Source organism: Hypanus sabinus, chromosome 16, assembly GCF_030144855.1.
Source record: "Hypanus sabinus isolate sHypSab1 chromosome 16, sHypSab1.hap1, whole genome shotgun sequence".
Lineage (NCBI taxonomy): Eukaryota > Metazoa > Chordata > Chondrichthyes > Myliobatiformes > Dasyatidae > Hypanus > Hypanus sabinus.
The window spans coordinates 55,766,383-55,785,979 of NC_082721.1; the positions used below are offsets into that span (position 1 = coordinate 55,766,383).

At 42.3% G+C, this 19,597-nt stretch overlaps 1 protein-coding gene across 1 annotated transcript in view; it reads left to right on the forward strand.

Moving 5' to 3' along the window:
* The window catches only part of LOC132405843 (putative adhesion G protein-coupled receptor E4P), a 67,260-nt gene that overhangs the window by 11,374 nt on the left and 36,289 nt on the right, over window positions 1-19,597 (forward strand). Inside the window, exons 2-3 of the mRNA XM_059990834.1 lie at window positions 4,869-4,927; window positions 16,060-16,176. Of these exons, the coding sequence (XP_059846817.1) occupies window positions 4,869-4,927; window positions 16,060-16,176 (176 nt within the window). The remainder of the gene's footprint in view (window positions 1-4,868; window positions 4,928-16,059; window positions 16,177-19,597) is intronic.

Sequence of the window (19,597 nt, forward strand, 5' to 3'; positions counted from 1 at the left end):
GAAAAAAGGGGAATTACAGAGACATGAGAGAGGAGCTTGCCAGGTAGATTGGAGGAGGATACTGACAGGGATGATGGCAGAGAAAAGATGACTGAAGTTTCTGGTTCACAAGGTGCAGGAATGATACATCCCACAGAGGAGGAAATTCTCAAATGGCAGGGTAGGCAACTATGCTGACAAAAGAAATAAAAGAGTGCATAAAAGCCAAGAAAAGAGCATATAAGGTAGCAAAAGTAAGCAGGAGGGAAAAGATGAAATCTGAGGGCAGGCTAGCCAATAATATAAAGCAAGATAACAAATGTTTTTTTCAGTTATATAAAGAGTTAAAGGGATGTGAGAGTTGCTATTGGACCACTGGAAAATGATGCTGGTGAGGTAGTAACAGGGGGACAAAGAAATGGCAGATGAACTGAATGGGTACTTTGCTAGTGTCTTCCACAGTGAAGACTGATACAGTGTACCAGGAGTCTGTGAGTGGCAGAGAGTAGGAGCGGGGAGTTGCTATCACAAAGAAAAAAGTGCTCAGCAAACTCATAGGTCTTAAGGCAGATAAGTCACCCGGACCAGGTGAACTACATCCCAAAGTCCTGAAAGAGGTTGCTGAAGAGATAACAGATGTGTTGGTCTTGATCTTTCAATAATCACTTGATTCTGGCATGGTCCCGGAGGACCGGAAGATTGCAAATGTCACTGCACTCTTTAAGAAGGGAGGAAAGCAAAAGAAAGGAAATGATAGGCCAGTTAGTCTGACTTCAGAGGTTGGAAAAGTATTGGAGTCTACTATTAAGGATGAGGTTTTTGAATATTTGGAGACTAATGACAAAGTAAGTCAAGTCAGCATGGTTTCTGTAAAGGGAAATCTTGCCAGACCAATCTGTTAGAGTTCTTCAAGGAAGTAACAAGCAGGATGGACAAAGGAAAGGCAGTGGATGTCATTTACTTGAATTTTCAGAAGGCGTTTGATAAGGTGACACACATGAGGCTGCTGAACAAGATAAAATCCAATGAAATTCCTATGAAACCTTTCTTAAGCATTACAGGAAAGATACTGGCATGGATAGAGGAATGACTGACAGGCAGGAGGAAGTCAGTGGGAATAAAAGCAGCCTTTTCTGGTTGGCTGTCAGTGACTAGTACTGTTCCTGAAGGGTCAGTATTGGCACTGCTACTTTTCATATTGTTTGCCAATGATTTGGATAATGGAATTGATGGCTTTGTGGCAAAGTTTGTGGATGATACGAAGATAGGTGGAGGGGTAGGTAGTGCTGATGAAACAATGCAATTGTAGCAGGACTTAAACAATTTGGAAGAATGGGCAAGAATGTGGCAGATGAAATACAGTTTTGGGAAATGTATTTAGGTAAAAGACTTGGGAGTCGTCATGCATAACTCCAGAAGGTTCAGTTACAGGCTGAGTCTGTGATAAAAAAAGACAAATAAAATGTCATTTATTTCAAAGGGAATAGATTACAGGTGTCCCTCCCTTTACAAAGGTAGAGCGTTCCTATGAAACCTTTCTTAAGCCGAAATGGTGTAAAGCAAAGAACCATTAACTTATATGGGAAAAATTTTTGTAAAAGTGAAGATTCTCTTTGTAATGCAAAAACAGGTTACCAATGTAGGTCTTTTGTAAAAGTGAAGTGGCATAAAGTGAACATTTGTAAAGCAGGGGACACCTGGATATAAATAAGGAGATAACGCTTAGGCTTTATAAGACACTAGTTAGGCCACTTGGAGTATTGTAGCAGTTTTCTGTCCCCTATCTCAGAAATGATGTATTGTCATTGGAGAAAATCCAGAGATCATCATGAAGATGATTCCAGGTATAAAGGAGTTAACATATGCAGACCGCTTGGTAGCTTTAGGCCCGTACTCACTGGAATTTAGAAGAATGCGCAGGGATCTCATTGAAACCTACCAAATGTTGAAAGGACTAGATGTAGTGGATGTGGAGAGAATGTTTCCTGTGACAGGGTTTACCAGAACTAGAGGGCATAGCCTCAAAATTGAGGGGAAACCTTTAGATCAGAGTAAAGAGGAACTTTTTCAGCCAGAGAATGCTCTGCCACAGACTGCGGTGGTGGCCAAGTCTGTGGGTATATTTAAGGCGGAAGTTGATTGTTTACTGATCAGTCAGGGCATCAAGGGATATGGCAGGAAGACAGCTGTATGGGGTTGAGTGGGATCCGGGATCAGCCATGGTGCAATGGCAGAGCAGACTTAATGGGCTGAATGGCCTAATTCTGCACCTACATCTTATGGTCTTCTGGTCTAACCTTCTGCCTACTGTGGGCAAGCCAATTCTGAATCCATACAGCAAAATTTTTCCGGATAGCATGCCTCCTGATTTTCTCAATGGGTCTACCATGAGGAATTTTGTCAAAAACCTTACTAAAATCCATCCTATCAGTGACTGGTTGTAACATTCTATAACCTTCTACACTATCCACAAAACCATGTTTACCAATTTGACCACATTTATAAATTCATTTCATAAGGAAAATATACTATGAGTCTGAATCTCCAAACCCCAGCAATCCATCAATGTTGTGCTTGACAACAAATATCCAATGATGGAAGCACCTGGGAAAATACCGGCTTGTATTTAGCACATTAATTAATTATATGGGATACGTTTGGGAATATGTGCTATTCACCTTTTCTTTTCCTTACAGGTAAAAAATTTTGCAGTGAAAGAAATATATGTGGTAATATGGCACGCTGCCTCTCTCTAAATAGCGGCTACCAATGCATCTGCACTAAAGAAAAGGAGGCTTCTGACAAACCATGTCTGGGTAACCAATTAGATCAAAATGTTCATCCATGTCTGATCAGGCAGTAACAGAATTAAAGTGCTAGTGGCAAGCTAGAATGGGCCTTGACATTTGTTGGACTAATTTTCTGCAACCATCTCTCGTCCATGAAGTCCCAACATTGTTGTGCACCTTTCAACCTGCCCTAAACTAGTGTTGCAAAAGTTGAGATAGACTGCCTTTAGAGTACTATTATTATTATATATTGTTAGAGTATGTACGCTGGCCTTTATAAATCAGAGCATTGAGTATGGGAGTTGGGATGTAATGTTAAAATTGTACAAGGCATTGGTAAGGCTGAATTTGGAGTATTGTGTACAGTTCTAGTCACCAAATTATAGGAAAGATGTCAACAAAATAGAGAGAGTACAGAGAAGATTTACTAGAATGTTACCTGGGTTTCAGCACCTAAGTTACAGGGAAAGGCTGAACAAGTTAGGTCTTTATTCTTTGGATCGTAGAAGGTTGAGGGGGGACTTGAGAGAGGTATTTAAAATAATGACGGGGATAGATCGAGTTGACATCTTTCATTGAGAGTAGGGGAAATTCAAACAAGAGGACATGATTTGAGATTTAGGGGGCAAAAGATTAAGGGTAACATGAGGGGGAGTTTCTTTACTCAGAGCGTGGTAGCTGTGTGGAATGAGCTTCCAGTAGAAGTGGTAGAGGCAGGTTCGGTATTGTCATTTAAAGTAAAATTGGATAGGTATATGGACAGGATAAGAATGGAGGGTTATGGGCTGAGTGCGGGCCAGTGGGAATAGGTGAGTGTAAGCGTCGGCACGGACTAGAAGGGCCGAGGTGGCCTGTTTCTGTGCTGTAATTGTTATATGGTTATTCATCCTGTGGTTGAAGTTTCATCCTCAAAGGCTGAGATCTGGAGATGGTCACACATCCTGTACAGAGTAATAACAGACACCTGTAGTTACATTACAAAGTAACAATGCCTAGGAGGTGTGAAATGAAACACAGCTAGTCTTACTCTCTTCCTCAAAAGTTCAATGTACTTTGAATTTTTCTGACTCCCTGTGGTGAACTACATATACCTGTCTGGACATGCCCCCCCGCCCCCCCCCCCCCCCCCGCCGTTGACTGCTCCTGTGGCTCCTCCCACAGACCCCGATATAAAGGCAATTGGGGCCTGAGCCCAGCCTCTCAGTCTCCAGGATGTAGCATAGTGGTCAATTGCTTCTTGTTCTTTCTTCCAGTCAATAAAAGCCGATATCTCGCCTCACGTCTCAGAGAGTTATTGATGGTGCATCACTCCCCTCCTCATTCTCCCTTCAAATCCCCGATGAAGGTCTTCACAGAAGCTGCCTTTATCTTCCTTTCAAAAGGAATAACCCAAGCTATTAAAATTTCTTCTCTCTCCATTGATCTCGTTCTCTGGGACCAATTCTTCACCAGTGTTGATGGCTTGAGGAGCATTGAGTCCAGAAACAGGAATATCCAGGTGATTTTGTTTGTTATAAACAAGGCCATCACCAACAATGCCAGTATTTAAAGTCCATCCTAGAAGCCCTGACCACATTTCTGTGCAGCCGGACTCACACCTGGGTCAGACCAGATAAGAACAGCACTTCCTCAGAGGGGTTATTTTTAATAATATTGTAATTTCATAAATCCTTTACCTGATGGCAGCTTGTATACTTGAGAACTAATCAATTTTAAAAATTTTTGGCTGCTGAGGTAGAACTTGTAATTACATTGTTCCTTTTTGCACCTTGTGACACATCAGGCAGCATTTTTTGTTGCCGTTTCTTTAGCATTTGTTTGCTTTTTACGAGGCCTAGTTGCTAGCTCAACATTCAACCTAGCACAGCTGGAAACCATGCAAACAGCCAGCCAGTTTCAAACCCGCGACCATTTGCCCCAAAGTCCAGTACTGATGCCACTATACTGCCAGCTAGCTAATTTGTAATTATGCCACAATATTATTGAACTCGGTCCTAGGAAATTTAACTCTGGTTTCAGTTGTCTTCGCTGCTTGGAGTGGTGGGGTCTTTAACAGGACAACACCAGCTGATTTGTTGTTGGATTCTGTTTACTTTGCAGAACTAGATTGCTCAGAAGTCAAAAACATCACAAACACAGAGAGAAGTAAACAGTTCTTGGTAAGTGACCACTGTATCTCTGATTTGTTCAGATCATTCAAACAAAGATATGAATCAGAAAGAGGTTACAGCTCAGCATTTCAAGTCATAAGGAGGCTGTTCAGTTTGTGCTAATTCTACACCCTTATCACACTCCAATGTTTATCAATCAACCTCAAAGATATTCATACATTGCTATCATATATTGATAGGATGCAGGGCTGGACTAAGAAGTGATAGACGGAGTTCAATCTGGAAAAGTGTGAAGTGATTCACTTTGGAAGGTCTTGAAGGCAGAGTACAGAGTTAATGGCAGTATTCTTAACAGAGTGGAGGATGGAAGGATAGAACATTAGAACATTGAACAGGACAGCACAGTGTTACAGCGTGCACTGGCAATGTCAGGATCCAAGTGTGGAGGAAAGAAACTCTGATATAGAGAGAGTGACCAGAATTTATTCATAAGAATTCCAAAAGAAAACTGGTGGCTTGGCTAAGCAACAATGCGAAACATAACATTCTCAAAACTAGGACTCTCTGGTTAGCGCTCATTGGGTGACCACTTATACAGTACAAGTAATACAGGATCCTCAAGCCTATCAAAATAAACTTAACAAGTTTAAAAAGAAAACACCAGGAGCATACATTACAAACAGTGAATCATTTGAGAATAAAATACAAGGAGCTCTGTGTGATTTATGACTCTCCCTAAATAACAATTAACCAGCTCAGGTGCTCTAAAACCTTTGGATCCTAATACTCTCCAGCTCCCTGCACAACCCCAAATAGCACATTTACATACTGGAACAGGCCCTTTAGCCCACAGTGTTGTGTAGAACCAATTAAAATATGTAAGCAATTTGGTAACTAATCTCTTCTGCCAACACAATTTCCTTATCCATCTATTTTCCTTCAATTGATGTGCCTATCTAAATGTTTCTTAAAAGTTTCTGCTTTTGTTGCAATCACAACCCCAGGCAGTACATTCCAGGTACCCACGACTCTGTGCAAAAAAAACTTTCCCCTCACATCCGCTTTAAAATTAACCCCTCTCACCTTAATGCATGCCTTCTGCTATTAGACATGTCAACCCTTCAAAAAAGTACTGTTTGTCTACTCTATCTATGCTTCTCATATTCTTAAAAACATCTATCAGATCTCCCATCAGCCTCCACCACTCCAGAAAAAACAACCCACATTTATCCAACCTCTTGTTATAGCACATGCCTACTTATCCAGGCAACATACTGGTAAACTTTTTCTGCGCCCTCTCCAATGCCTCAGCATCCATCCTATAATGGGCAACAAGAAACGTATGGAACACTCCAGGTACAGCCTAGATAAAGTTTTATAAAGCTGAACATCCTGACTTTCGAACTCAGTCCCTGGGCCAATTAAAGTAAACATGCAATTTACCCTTTATTCATCCTATCAACTTGTGTAGCCACTTTCTGGGAGCTATGAACTTGTACCCCAAGATCGCTCTGCTCTTCAACACTATTAAGTTTTTGCCCTTAACATTGTACTGACTTTTTTCATTTGACCTACCAAGGTGCAGTACTTCATTTGGCTGGATTAAACTCAATCTGCCATTACTCTGCCTATGTCTGCATCTAATCAATATCCTGCTATATCCTATTCCAATCTTCTGTGCTATTGACAACACCACCAATCTTCAAGTTATTTGCCAACTTATTAACCCAGCTATTAACATTTTCATCCAGATAATTTGTATACATCAATAACAGCAGAGGTCCCAGTACCTGTGGAACACCACTAATGACGGGCTTCCAACTGGAATAAGTCTTTTCCACTGCTAACTTGTGATTTTATGGGCAAGCTAGTTCTGAATCCAAATGGCCAATTCACCATGGATCCCATGCATCTTGGTCTTCTGGATGAGTATCCTATGAGGGACTAGTCAAATGCCTTATAAAATCCCTTTTGAGATTCACATCCATAGATCCCTCAAAGTTACTGCACAAGTTGATAATATGGTGAAGAAGGTGTTATTAGGAGGGGATTAAGTTCAAGAGCCACAAGGTAATGATGCAGCTCTATAAAACTATGTTTAGATCAGACTTGGAGTATTGTGTTCAGTTCTGCTTACCACAGAAATCTCCTCTGTAGAGGAGATTTAACAGGATGCTGCCTAGGTGAGAACGCATTCAAGAGAGTGATAGGTGTGTGTAACATGCTGTCAGATATGGTTGTAGAGGCAGATATATTAATTACATTTAAAAGAATCCCAAGTTAGCACATGGATAAAAAAAAATTAGAGATCTGTTTGAGAGTTAGATTTATTTTAGAGCTGGTTAAAAGGGTGACACAATATCATTGGCCTGCACTGTTTGTACTGTTCTATGTTCTAAAAGCTATCTTCCTCTCAACATCCACCCTGCCAAAAGTCCCACAAATCCACACTTCAGTCATTTCCCCTTTCACTTTTTTAAACTCCTGCAGACACAACAGCAGACCACCTAGCAACTCAACTAGTAGTGAAATTCCTCCTCAGAGACCTACTTAACCACACTTCTTAACTTGTGCAGAAACTTTGAGAGATCTGTGGATGTGAAGTCCAAATGTATTAACCTTGAATAAGGAATGCAGTGTAATATTCTAGATGTGGTCTTAGTAGAGAAGTAGATTCTCAGCTTTTGTATTTGAATCCCCTAAAATAAACAACAATATTTTTCACTTTCCCAATTGTTCCTGACAGAGTTAAATTATTCCTGGTACCTGTTAATAATGGTTCAGCTGTGGTAACTTCACAACCAGTGCCTTATTCTTATTAGTTATTTGATTAAGAAAACAAACATTCTCATGCAATAAATCTGTTCTCAGCAACAGGTAGCTCAGGTTTAATATTGCTCACCTTTCTATGCTAGGATAAACACCAACATAATCTAAAAGCCCTGAAAGTTAACTTTGAGACCTTTGACCATCATTGACTTGTGTCTGTTAGCTGGACAGCAGTTTTCCATCAATGATCCTGACTCTCACCACATAACAGTAGTTCCCGATCACTCTCAAACTGACTCCTGGAAATGTTAGCACACAGAAGTCCCCTCAGCTCCTTGTGACTGATGCCCTGCTCTCTTCCAATTCTTTCTATGTTGAGATTTTACTGCCTGAAAGTTGTCTCTTTCTTTTATCCACCTATTTTAGAAACTGTAAATTTACAAACGCACACCTATACATTATTATCTAAATTGTTGACTCTATGATGTTGTGAACATTACAGAGTCTTGGAGGGCTCAGGGACAGGAATGGTTACTTTGAATGCCAGGCTTTAGATATTTCAGAAAAGACAGGGAGGGAGGTAAAAGAGGTGGGGGCATGGTAGTGCTGATCAGAGATAGTGTCACGGCTGCAGAAAAGGAGAAAGACATGGAGGGATTATCTACAAAGTCTCTGTGGGTAGAAGTTAGGAACAGGAAGGGGTCAATAACTCTACTGGTTGTTTTTTATAAACCAACCAATAGTAACAGGGACATTGAGTAGCAGATAGGGTGACAGATTCTGGAAAGGTGTAATAATAACAGGGTTGTCATGGCGGGAGATTTTAATTTCCCAAATATTGATTGGCATGTCCCTTGAGTGAGGGGGTTAGATAGGGTGGAGTTTGTTAGGTGTGTTCAGGACGGTTTCTTGACACAATATGTAGACAAGCCTACAAGCGGAGAGGCTGTACTTGATCTGGTATTGGGAAATGAACCTGGTCAGGTGTAAGATCCCTCAGTGAGAGAGCATTTTAAAGTCAGTGATCACAATTCTATCTTCTTTACAATAGCATTGGAGGAACAGACAAGTTAGGAAAGTATTTAATTGGAGTAAGGGGATATATGAGGCTATCAGGAACATGGAAGCATAAATTGGGAACAGATGTTCTCAGGAAAATGTACGGAAGAAATTTGGCAAATGTTCAGGGGATATTTGCATGGAGTTCTTCATAGGTATGTTCCAATGAGACAGAGAAAGGATGATAGTCTACAGGAACCATGGTGTACAAAGGATGTTGTAAATCTAGACAAGAAAAGAAGAGCTTACAAAAGGTTCAAAAAGCTAGGTAATGATATAAGTCTAGAAGATTATAAGGCTTGCAGGAAGTAGATTAAGAAAGAAATTAGGAGAACCAAAAGGGTCCATGAGAAGGCCTTGGTGGACAGGATTAAGGAAAACCCCAAGGCATTCTACAGGTATGTGAAAAATAAGAGGACAAGATGTGAGAGAATAGGACAAAATCAAGTGTGACAGTGAAAAGTGTGTATGGAACTGGAAGAGATAGCAGAAATATTTAATGAATACTTTGCTTCAGTATTCATTGTGGAAAAGGATCTTGGCGATTGACTTACAGTGGACTGAAAAGCTTGAGCGTGTAGGTATTAAGAAAAAGGATATGCTGGAGCTTTTGGAAAGCATCAAGTTGGATAAGTCACCGGGACTGGACAAGATATACCCCAGGCTACTGTGGGAGACAAGGGAGGAGATTGCTGAGCCTCTAGCGATGATCTTTGCATTATCAATGGGAACAGGCAAGGTTCCGGAGGATTGGAGGGTTGTGGGTGTTGTCCCATTATTCAAGAAAGGGAGTAGAGATAGCCCAGAAAATTATAGACCAGTGAGTCTTACTTCAGTGGTTGGTAAGTTGATGAAGAAGATCCTGAGAGGCAAGACTTGAACATTTGGAGAGGCCTAATATGATTAGGAATAGTCAGCATGGCTTTGTCAAGGGCAGGTCCTGCCTTCCAAGTCTGTTTGAATTTTTTGAAGATGTGACTAAACACATTGATGAAAGTAGAGCAGTAGATGTAGTGTATGGATTTCAGCAAAGCATTTGATAAGGTACCCCTTGCAAGACTTATTGAGAAAGGAAGGAGGCATAGGATTCAAGGGGACATTACTTTGTGGATCCAGAACTGGCTTGCCCACAGAGGCAAAGAGTGATTGTAGATGGGTCATATTCTGCATGGAGGTCGGTCACCAGTGGTGTGCCTCAGGGATCTGTTCTGGGACCCCTACTCTTCGTGATTTTTATAAATGACCTGGATGAAGAAGTGGAGGGATGGGTGAGTAAATTTGCTGATGACATAAAGGTTGGGGGTGTTGTGGATAGTGTGGAGGGCTGTCAGAGGTTACAGCAAGACATTCATAGGATGCAATACTGGGCTGAGAAGTGGCAGATGGAGTTCAACCCAGCCTTCATCAATCATGGGACTGTTTAGGAACCGAGAGGTAATGTTGCAGCTATATAGGTCCCTGGTCAGACCCCACTTGGAGTACTGTGCTTATTTCTGGTTGCCTCACTATAGGAAGGATGTGGAAACCATAGAAAGAGTGCAGAGAAGATTTACAAGGATGTTGCCTGGATTGGGGAACATGTCTTACGAGAATAGGTTGAGTGAACTCAGCCTTTTCACTTTGGAGCGCGGAGGATGAGAGGTGACCAAATAGAGGTGTATAAGATGATGAGAGCACTGATTGTGTGGATAGTTAGAGGCTTTTTCCCAGGGTTGGAATGGCTAGCATGAGAAGCCACAGTTTTACAGTGCTTGGAAGTAGGAACAGAGGAGATGTCAGGGTTAAATTTTTTACACAGAGATTGGTGAGTGCGTGGAATGGGCTGCCTGCGACAGTGGTGGAGAGGGGTACGATAGATTCCTTTAAAAGACTCTTAGACAGGTACATGGAGCTCTGAAAAATAGAGGACTATCGGTAACCCTAAGTCATTTCTAAGGAAAGGACATGTTCAGTACAGCTTTGTGGGCAGTAGTGCCTGATCTGTGCTGTAGTTTTTTCTATGTTTCTTTCTATGTAACTTATCTGCACCTTCATCAGTTGAATCACATTTTTGGTATTGTATGACAACCAGAATTGCATGTGATATCCCAGGCACAGTCATGCCAATGTCTTGTATGACTGTAACATGATACCCCAACTCTTGTACTTGGTGCCCTTCTGATGAAAGCAAGTGTTCCATACACCTTCTTCACCACATTGTATCTTAACTGCCAGGGAGCTACATGCACCTGTTCCTCTTGATCTCTACATTCTGCAAAGTACCCAGGGTCCTGTCATTCACTGTGCATCTGTGTATGTTTGTTCACTATGTGCCATATCACATCTGTGTATGAACTGACTAAGATACATCAGTTTGCACTTATCTGAGGTAATCACACTTCATATGCCACATATCGAGCTATGGGTAACCCTAGGTAATTTCTAAGCTAAGGACATGCTCAGCACAGCTTTGTGGGCCGAAGGGTCTGTATTGTGCTGTAGGTTTTCTATGTTTCTAATGACAGATAGCTCTGGGCTCAGCACCAACTCCTGAGGCACCACTTGCCACAGCCTCCGGTCCAAGAACAACTTTCTAAAATCACCTGCTTTCTACCTTCAAGCTGATTGTATATCCAATAACCAGCTCACACTGGATCCCATGCAATCTAACATTCCAAAACAGTCTAGCATGTGGAACTTTAACAAAAGCCTTATCCAAGTATGGAGGGGCTATTGCACAGGACTGAAAGAAGCTGCAGAAGGTTCTAAATCTAGTCAGCTCCATCTTGGACACTAGCCTACAATCTTTAGGGAGTGGTGTCTACAAAGGTAGCATCCATTATCAAGGACCTCCAGCACCCAGGGAATGCCCTTTTCTCCCTTTTACCATCAGATAGGAGATACAGAAGCCTGAAGGCACACACTCAGCGATTCAGTAACAGCTTCTTCCCCTCTGCCATCCGATTCCTAAATGAACATTGAAGCTTTGGACACTACCTCACTTTTCAAATATACAGTATTTCTATTTTTGCACATTTTTAAAAATCTATTCAATATACATAATTGATTTACTTGTTTATTAATTATAATGTTTTATTTTATTTATTTATTATTTCTCTCTCTCTCTCTCTCTCTCTGCTAGATTATGTATTGCATTGAACTGCTTCCTCAAATTTCACATCACATGCCGGTGATAATAAATCTGATTCTGTTTTCAACCTTCTTGGTCACCTCAACAAAAAAGCAGTCAAGTTTGTAAGACATGTTCTTATGACCTCCCACACACCAAGCCATGCTGACTAGTCTAATCCATGATGTCTCTCCAAATGCCTAGATTAATCAACCCCAGCTCACACTACAGTTTCCTTCAATTGCCATCCTCTCCTCAAGCTCTTACCCAGGATGGATCAGGAACACAGAGTTGGGTCCTGCACAGGAAGAGGAAGCTATTCTGTGCATCTTCCAAGATCATGGCTGATCTATGACTCGTATCCTTGTCCTATGTGCCTTTAATTCTTACAATTAACAACATTGTCTTAGATTTAAATTAACTCCTGTCCCAGCCTCATTGTGGAGAGGTTTCTGAATCTGGATCAGCATGTGTGTGGAGAGGGGGTTCAGTTTTTAACTCCTAACAGAACTGAATCCATGTTTGCACATGTAACCTATCTGAGTCTCCAGGGTAAACACGAGGAAATCTGCAGATGCTGGAAATTCAAACAACAACACACACAAAATGCTGGTGGAACACAGCAGGCCAGGCAGCATCTATAGGGAGAAGCGCTAACAGGGCCTGACGAAGGGTTTCGGACTGAAATGTTGACAGCGCTTCTCCCTATAGATGCTGCCTGGCCTGCTGTGTTCCACCAGCATTTTGTATGTGTTGTTGTTTGAGTCTCCAGGAGTGAGACTACCTGCCAAATATCTGGTCTAATAGTTTGACCTAGTATTTTGATAGCCTGTATCATATCATGCCCAGTCCATCCAAACTCCATGAATGCAGCCCATTGTGTAATTCTAATTTAACCTTTTATACCGTTTTATATTGGTAAGACCATATTGGACATCTCCAGGTCCATAGCAACTTTCTTAACACATAGTGTTCAAGGTAGAAGACTCTGTCATGCTTGTTCCTGATCACTGGGTTACTGGAGAAAATTTACAAGAATGTTATCATAACGTGAGGACCTAAATTAGGGAAAGGTTGAACGGATTATGTCTTTATTCCTGAAAGCATATCAGAATGAGAGGATATTTGCTACAGGTATACAAAATTGAGGGGTGTAGATAGGGAAAATGCATGCAGACTTTTTCTATCGAGGTTGGGTGAGACTAGAACTAGAGATCACGGATTAAAGTTGAAAGGTGAAATATTTAAGGGATACATGAGGGCGATCTTCACTCAGTGGTGAGAGTGCAGAATAAGCTGCTAGCAGAAAAGGTGGATGGAAATTTGATTTCAACATTTAAGGAATATTTGCTTAGGTACATGGAAAAAAGGGCTATATTCCAGGTGCAGGTCAATGGGATGAGAAAGAACAGTTTGGCACGGACTAGATAAGCCAAAGGGCCTGTTTCTGTGCTGTAGTGTTCTATGACTCTGACCTTTGCCTCCAGCACCAGGCCACTATCCCCTATACCATCACCAACCTTATCAGCTCTGGGGATCTCCCATCCACTGTCACCAACCTCATAGTTCCCACACCCCGCACTTCCCGTTTCTACCTCCAACTCAAGATCCACAAACCTGTCTGTCCAGGTAGACCCATTGTTTCAGCTTGCTCCTGTCCCACCGAACTCATTTCTGCATACCTTGACACTGTTTTATCCCCCCTTGTTCAATCCCTTCCCACCTATGTTCGTGACATTTCTCACACTTTGAATTTTTTCAATGATTTTAAGTTCCCTGGCCCCCACTGCCTTATTTTCACCATGGCCGTCCAGTCCCTATATACCTCCATCCCCCACAAGGAAGGTCTCAAAGCTCTCCGCTTCTTTTTGGATTCCAGACCTAACCAATTTCCCTCTACCACCACACTCCTCCATCTAGCAGAATTAGTTCTTACTCTCAATAATTTCTCCTTTGGCTCCTCCCACTTCCTCCAGACCAAGGGTGTAGCCTTGGGCACCCGTATGAGTCCCAGTTATGCCTGCCTTTTTGTTGGCTTTGTGGAACAGTCCATGTTCCAAGCCTATATGGGTATCCGTCCCCCTCTTTTCTTTCGCTACATTGACAACTGCATTGGCGCTGCCTCCTGCACGCATGCTGAGCTCATTAACTTCATTACCTTTGCCTCCAACTTTCACCCTGCCCTCAAAGTTACCTGGTCCATTTCTGACACCTCCCTCCCTTTTCTTGATCTTTCTGTCTCTATCTCTGGAGATGGCTTATCTACTGATATCTACTACAAGCCTACAGACTCTCACAGCTACCTGGACTATTCCTCTTCTCACCCTGTCTCTTGCAAAAATGCTGTCCCCTTCCGTAATTCCTCCGTCTCCGCCGCATCTGCTCTCAGGATGTGGCTTTTCATTCCAGGATGAAGGAGATGTCTTCCTTTTTTAAACAAAGGGGCTTCCCTTCTTCCACCATCAACTCTGCTCTCAAACGCATCTTTCCCATTTCCCGTACATCTGCCCTCACCCCATCCACCCACCACCTCACTCAGGATATGGTTCTCCTTGTCCTCACCTACCACCCCACCAGCCTCCGGGTCCAACATATAATTCTCCATAACTTCTGCCACCTCCAACGGGATCCCACTACCAAGCACATCTTTCCCTCCCCACCTCTTTCTGCTTTCTGCAAGGATTGCTCCCTACACGACTCCCTTGTCCATTCGTCCCCCCCATCCCTTCCCACCGATCTCCCTCCTGGCACTTATCCTTGTAAGCAGAACAAGTGCTACACCTGCCCTTACACTTCCTCCCTCACCACCATTTAGGGCCCCAGACAGTCCTTCCAGGTGAGGCGACACTTCACCTGTGAGTCGGCTGGTGTGGTATACTGTGTCCGGTGCTCCCGGTGTGGCCTTTTATATACGGTGAGACCCGATGCAGACTGGGAGACCGTTTCGCTGAGCACCTACGCTCTGTCCACCAGAGAAAGCAGGATCTCCCGGTGGCCACACATTTTAATTCCACGTCCCTTTCCCATTCTGATATGTCTATCCATGGCCTCCTCTACTGTCAAGATGAAGCCATACTCAGGTTGGAAGAACAACACCTTATATACCAGCTGGGTAGCCTCAAACCTGATGGCATGAATATTGACTTCTCTAACTTCCGTTAATGCCCTTCTTCCCCTTCTTACCCCATCCCTGATATATTTACCCCATCCCCTCCTTTTTTCTCTCTCTCTCTCTGCCCATCATTCTGTCTGTTCTCCATCTCCCTCTGGTGCTCCCCTCTCCCTTTCTTTCTCCCTAGGCCTCCCATCCCATGATCCTTTCCCTTCTCCAGCTCTGTATCCCTTTTGCCTATCACCTTTCTGGCTCTCAGCTTCACCCCACCCCCTCTGGTCTTCTCCTATCATTTTGTATTTTCCCCTCCCCTTCCCCCTCTTACTATCTTTCCCTTCAGTTAGTCCTGATGAAGGGTCTCGGCCCGAAACATTGACAGTGTTTCTCCCTATAGATGCTGCCTGGCCTGCTGCGTTCCACCAGCATTTTGTGTGTGTTGCTTGAATTTCCAGCATCTGCAGATTTCCTCGTGTTTGTCTCCTATTACCAAGCCAGGTATTTACAGTGGATTAGCTTCTGTCAATAGGACTTCAGGTGATTAACCAGCTCATTCAAATTGCACATAGCATACATTCTCGATGGCAAATAAACTGTAAAATCTGCACTGAATTGCTGATTGATGTTGAGCCAAGCTAATGACATATTGACAGGAAATGATATATATAAATACCATGTCTAGATTTCAAAAAACTTCTTGAAAATTAACCTTACAACCTGCCTATCTTTGAGCTGTGGTGGGGACCAAAGAATTTGGAAGAAAATTCCTATGGTCACAGGGAGAATGGGCAAACTCCATGCAAACAACCTCAAGTGTCTGTATTTTTGTATCTCTCTGGCCCTTCCTTCACCTCTTTCCCCCTTTCACCTTAAGCCTTTGCACAACCCCTCTTCCCCTCTCCCTCCCCCTCCTCTCTAATACACAGAAACAACTGGCCAATCCCAGTGTTCAAGTGTAACTTGTCACCTTTGTCTTGGCTTCTTTAAGTCTTTCCCCAGTTTGCCTTGCAAAGACTTTTTAAAGGATGGAATGAAAATGTCCTCTCAGTGGACATCTAAACCACAGCTACCTCAGCAGCAACAATCTATAATATACTTAATCTTATAAATCCTTTTTTTACATTTCTTTCACAGAATAATCAAAGCGTAAATTACAGTGTGGCATTTCCTGCTCTCTATAATTTGTCCTCCTTTATCAATAAGAATTGCAACAATTACAAGAGGAATGGCTCCAGTAATCTATTTCTGCCGGTGAGTTAGACAAAAGCCTGTCCTTGGCTGTTCTGGTTAATCAACCCCCTGCTAAAACTACTGTTTCTTTCATTTACCACCCTTCACTCGGTTTCTTTCCCACAATGGAGCAGGATCACAGGAAGAAGAGGAAGCTATTCCATTCTATCTTCCAATAAGATCCTGGCTGATCTCTGAGATTTGTCCTTATCCAGTGTGCCTTAACACTTAGAGTTACAAAAGTCTCAGATTTAAATGTTGCTCCTGACCCAAACCCTATCAGCTCTATGAAGAGGATTCCGAATGTGATTGGATGGGAACTGAGGATGGGGGAAATTTACAAACAGAAGTGATGTGTAGTGAGCCAGATAGCAAGAAGAGGCTGATGATAAGGGAAAATTGTAGTCAACAGGATAAGTTACAATGTAAAAGGTGGATAAAATCGTACAGGGTGAATACAGGACTGAAGTTGTTATATTTGAAGACATGCCCTAGATGAACTTCTAGAACCGTAACAGATTGACATGTATGGCATTATGGGCATCACTGAATTGTGGCTGAAAGATTATAGTTGCGGGCTTAACGTCCAAGGACACACAACACGTTGAAAGGGCAGGCAGGTAGGCAGAGGGGGAAGGTCTGTTGGCAAAAAAGGAAAGTGAAATCAAATCATTCGAAAGAGGTGTTGTAGGATTGGAAGGTGTAGAATTGTTGTGGGTAAAGCTAAGAAACTGCAAGTGTAAAAAGACCTGGATGTATACAGACCCCCAAACAGTGGTAAAGTTGTGGTCTACAAATTACAATGGGAAATAGAAAATGCATGTCAAAATGGCAATGTTATGATAGTCACAGGACATTTCAATATGCAGATAGATTGAGAAAATCAGAATGGTACTGGATCCCAAGAGAGGGTAATTTTTCGAATGTCTTTGAGATGGCTTTTTAGTGCAGCTCATGGTTGAGCCCACGAGAGGATCAGCTATTATAAATTGTGAAATGAACCAAAATTGACTGGGGAGTTAAGATAAAGCAACTCTTAGGTGCTGGTGATCATAACATGGTAGAATTCACCCTGAAATTTGAGAAGGAGAAGCTAATGTCAAATTACAGTGGAGTAAAGGGATTGAGTACAGAGGCATGAGAGAGGACCTGGCCAAAATTGATTGGAATGGAACACTAACAGGGATGCCAGTGGAACAGTAATGGCTGGAATTTCTGAGGGCAATTTGGTAGGCGCAGGACATACATCAAAGAAGAAGTAATCTAAAGGCAGAATGTTGCAACTATAGCTAAGAATGGCAACATAAAATCCAAAGAGATGGGCAAATAATGGAGCAAAAAGTATTGGGAAGGTAGTAGATTGGGAAGTTTTTAAAATCCAGCAGAAGGCAACTTAAAAAGTCATAAAGGAAGAAAAGAGGGAATATGAAGATAAGCTAGCCCATAATATATTAAAGAAGATACCAAAAGTTTCTTCAGATGCAAAACAAGTATAAGAGAGGTGAGAGTAGATATTGGACTGCTGGAAGGAAATGGTGGATGAACTGAATAAGTATTTTGCTTCAGTCTTCGCTGTGGAAAACACTAGCAGTATGGCAGAAGTTTGTGAGTGTCAGGGAGCAGAAGAGCTTGAAGTTTTCATTACTAGGGAAAAGGTTCTTGGGAAACTGAAAGGTCTGAAAGTAGATAAGTCACATGGACTAGATGGTCTACACCCCAAGGTTCTGAAGGCAGTGGCTCAAGAGCTTGTGGAGGCAATAGTAATAATCTTTTATGAATCAGTTGATTCTGGAATGATTGCAGAAGACTGAAAAATTATAGATGTTACTCCACTCTTCAAGAAGTGAGACAGATGCAAGAAACCACAGGGCAGTTAGTCTTGTTAGTCAGTGCAGGGACCACTTCTTTTTACTTTATATGTCAATGATTTTGATGATGGAGTTAATGGCTTTGTGGCCATGTTTGCAGAAGATATGAAGATAGGAGGAAAGTCAGATACCTTTGAAAAAGCAAAGAAGCTACAGAAGGACAGACTGATTCAGAAAATGGGCAAAGACATAGATGGTATACAGTGTAGGAAGTGAATGATCATGCACCTTGGCAGAAGGAAAAAAGTGTACGCTACTTTTGAAATGGAGAGAAAATTCAAAAATATGAGATGCAAAGGAACTTGGGAGTCCTCATGCAGGATTTCCTAAAGGTTAGTTTGTAGGTTAGATTGGTGGTGAGGAAGGCAAATGCAATATTAGCATTAATTTTGAGAAGACCAGAATACAAAAGCAAGGATGTAATGTTGAACATTTGTAAAGCAGTAGTGAGGTCTCACTTGGAGTATGGTTTAGGCCCCTTATAGAACCATAGAACACTACAGCACAGTACAGACCCTTCAGCTCTCCATGTTGTGCTGACCCATATAATCCTTAAAAAAAAGTACTAAATCCACACTACCCCATAACCCTCCATTTTTCTTTCATCCATGTGCCTGCCCAAGAGGCTCTTAAATACCCCTAATGTTTTAGCCTCCACCGCCATCCCTGGCAAGTCATTCCAGGCACTCACAACCCTCTGTGTAAAAACTTACCCCTAATGACCCCCTAAACTTCCCTCCCATAATTTTGTACCTATGCCCTCTGGTGTTTGCCCTGGGAAACAGTTACTGACTATCCACCCTATCTATGCCTCTCATAATCTTGTAGACCTCTATCAAGTCCCCTCTCATTCTTCTGCGCTCCAAAGAAAAAAGTCCCAGCTCTGCTAACCTTGCTTCATATGACTTGTTCTCCAATCCAGGCAACATCCTGGTAAATCTCCTCTGCACCCTCTCTATAGCTTCCACATCCTTTCTATAATGTGGTGACCAGAACTGAACACAATACTCTAAGTGTGGTCTCACCAGAGGTTTGTAGAGTTGCAACATGACCTCTCTACTCTTGAACTCAGTCCCCCTGTTAATGAAGCCCAGCATCCCATAAGCCTTCTTAACCACCCTATCAACCTGTGCAGTGACCTTGAGGGATGTATGGATTTGAACCCCCAAAGTCCCTTTTTCATCCACACTCTTAAGTAACTGACCATTAATCCTATACACGGTCTTCTGGTTTGTCCTTCCAAAATGCATCACCTCACACTTGTCCGGATTGAACTCCATCTGCCATTTTTCTGCCCAACTCTGCAGCCTGTCTGTATCCTCTTGTAACCTTCGACCACCTATAGTTCCATCCACAACTCCTCCAATCTTCATGTCATCCGCAGACTTACTCACCCATCCTTCCATCTCTACATCCAGGTCATTTATAAAAATCACAAATAGCAGGGATCTCAGGACAGATCCCTGCGGCACTCCACTAGTCACCGACCTCCAGGCAGAATACTTCCCTTCCACAACTACCCTCTGCTTTCTTCCATTAAGCCAATTTTTTATCTAAACAGCCAAGGTTCCACC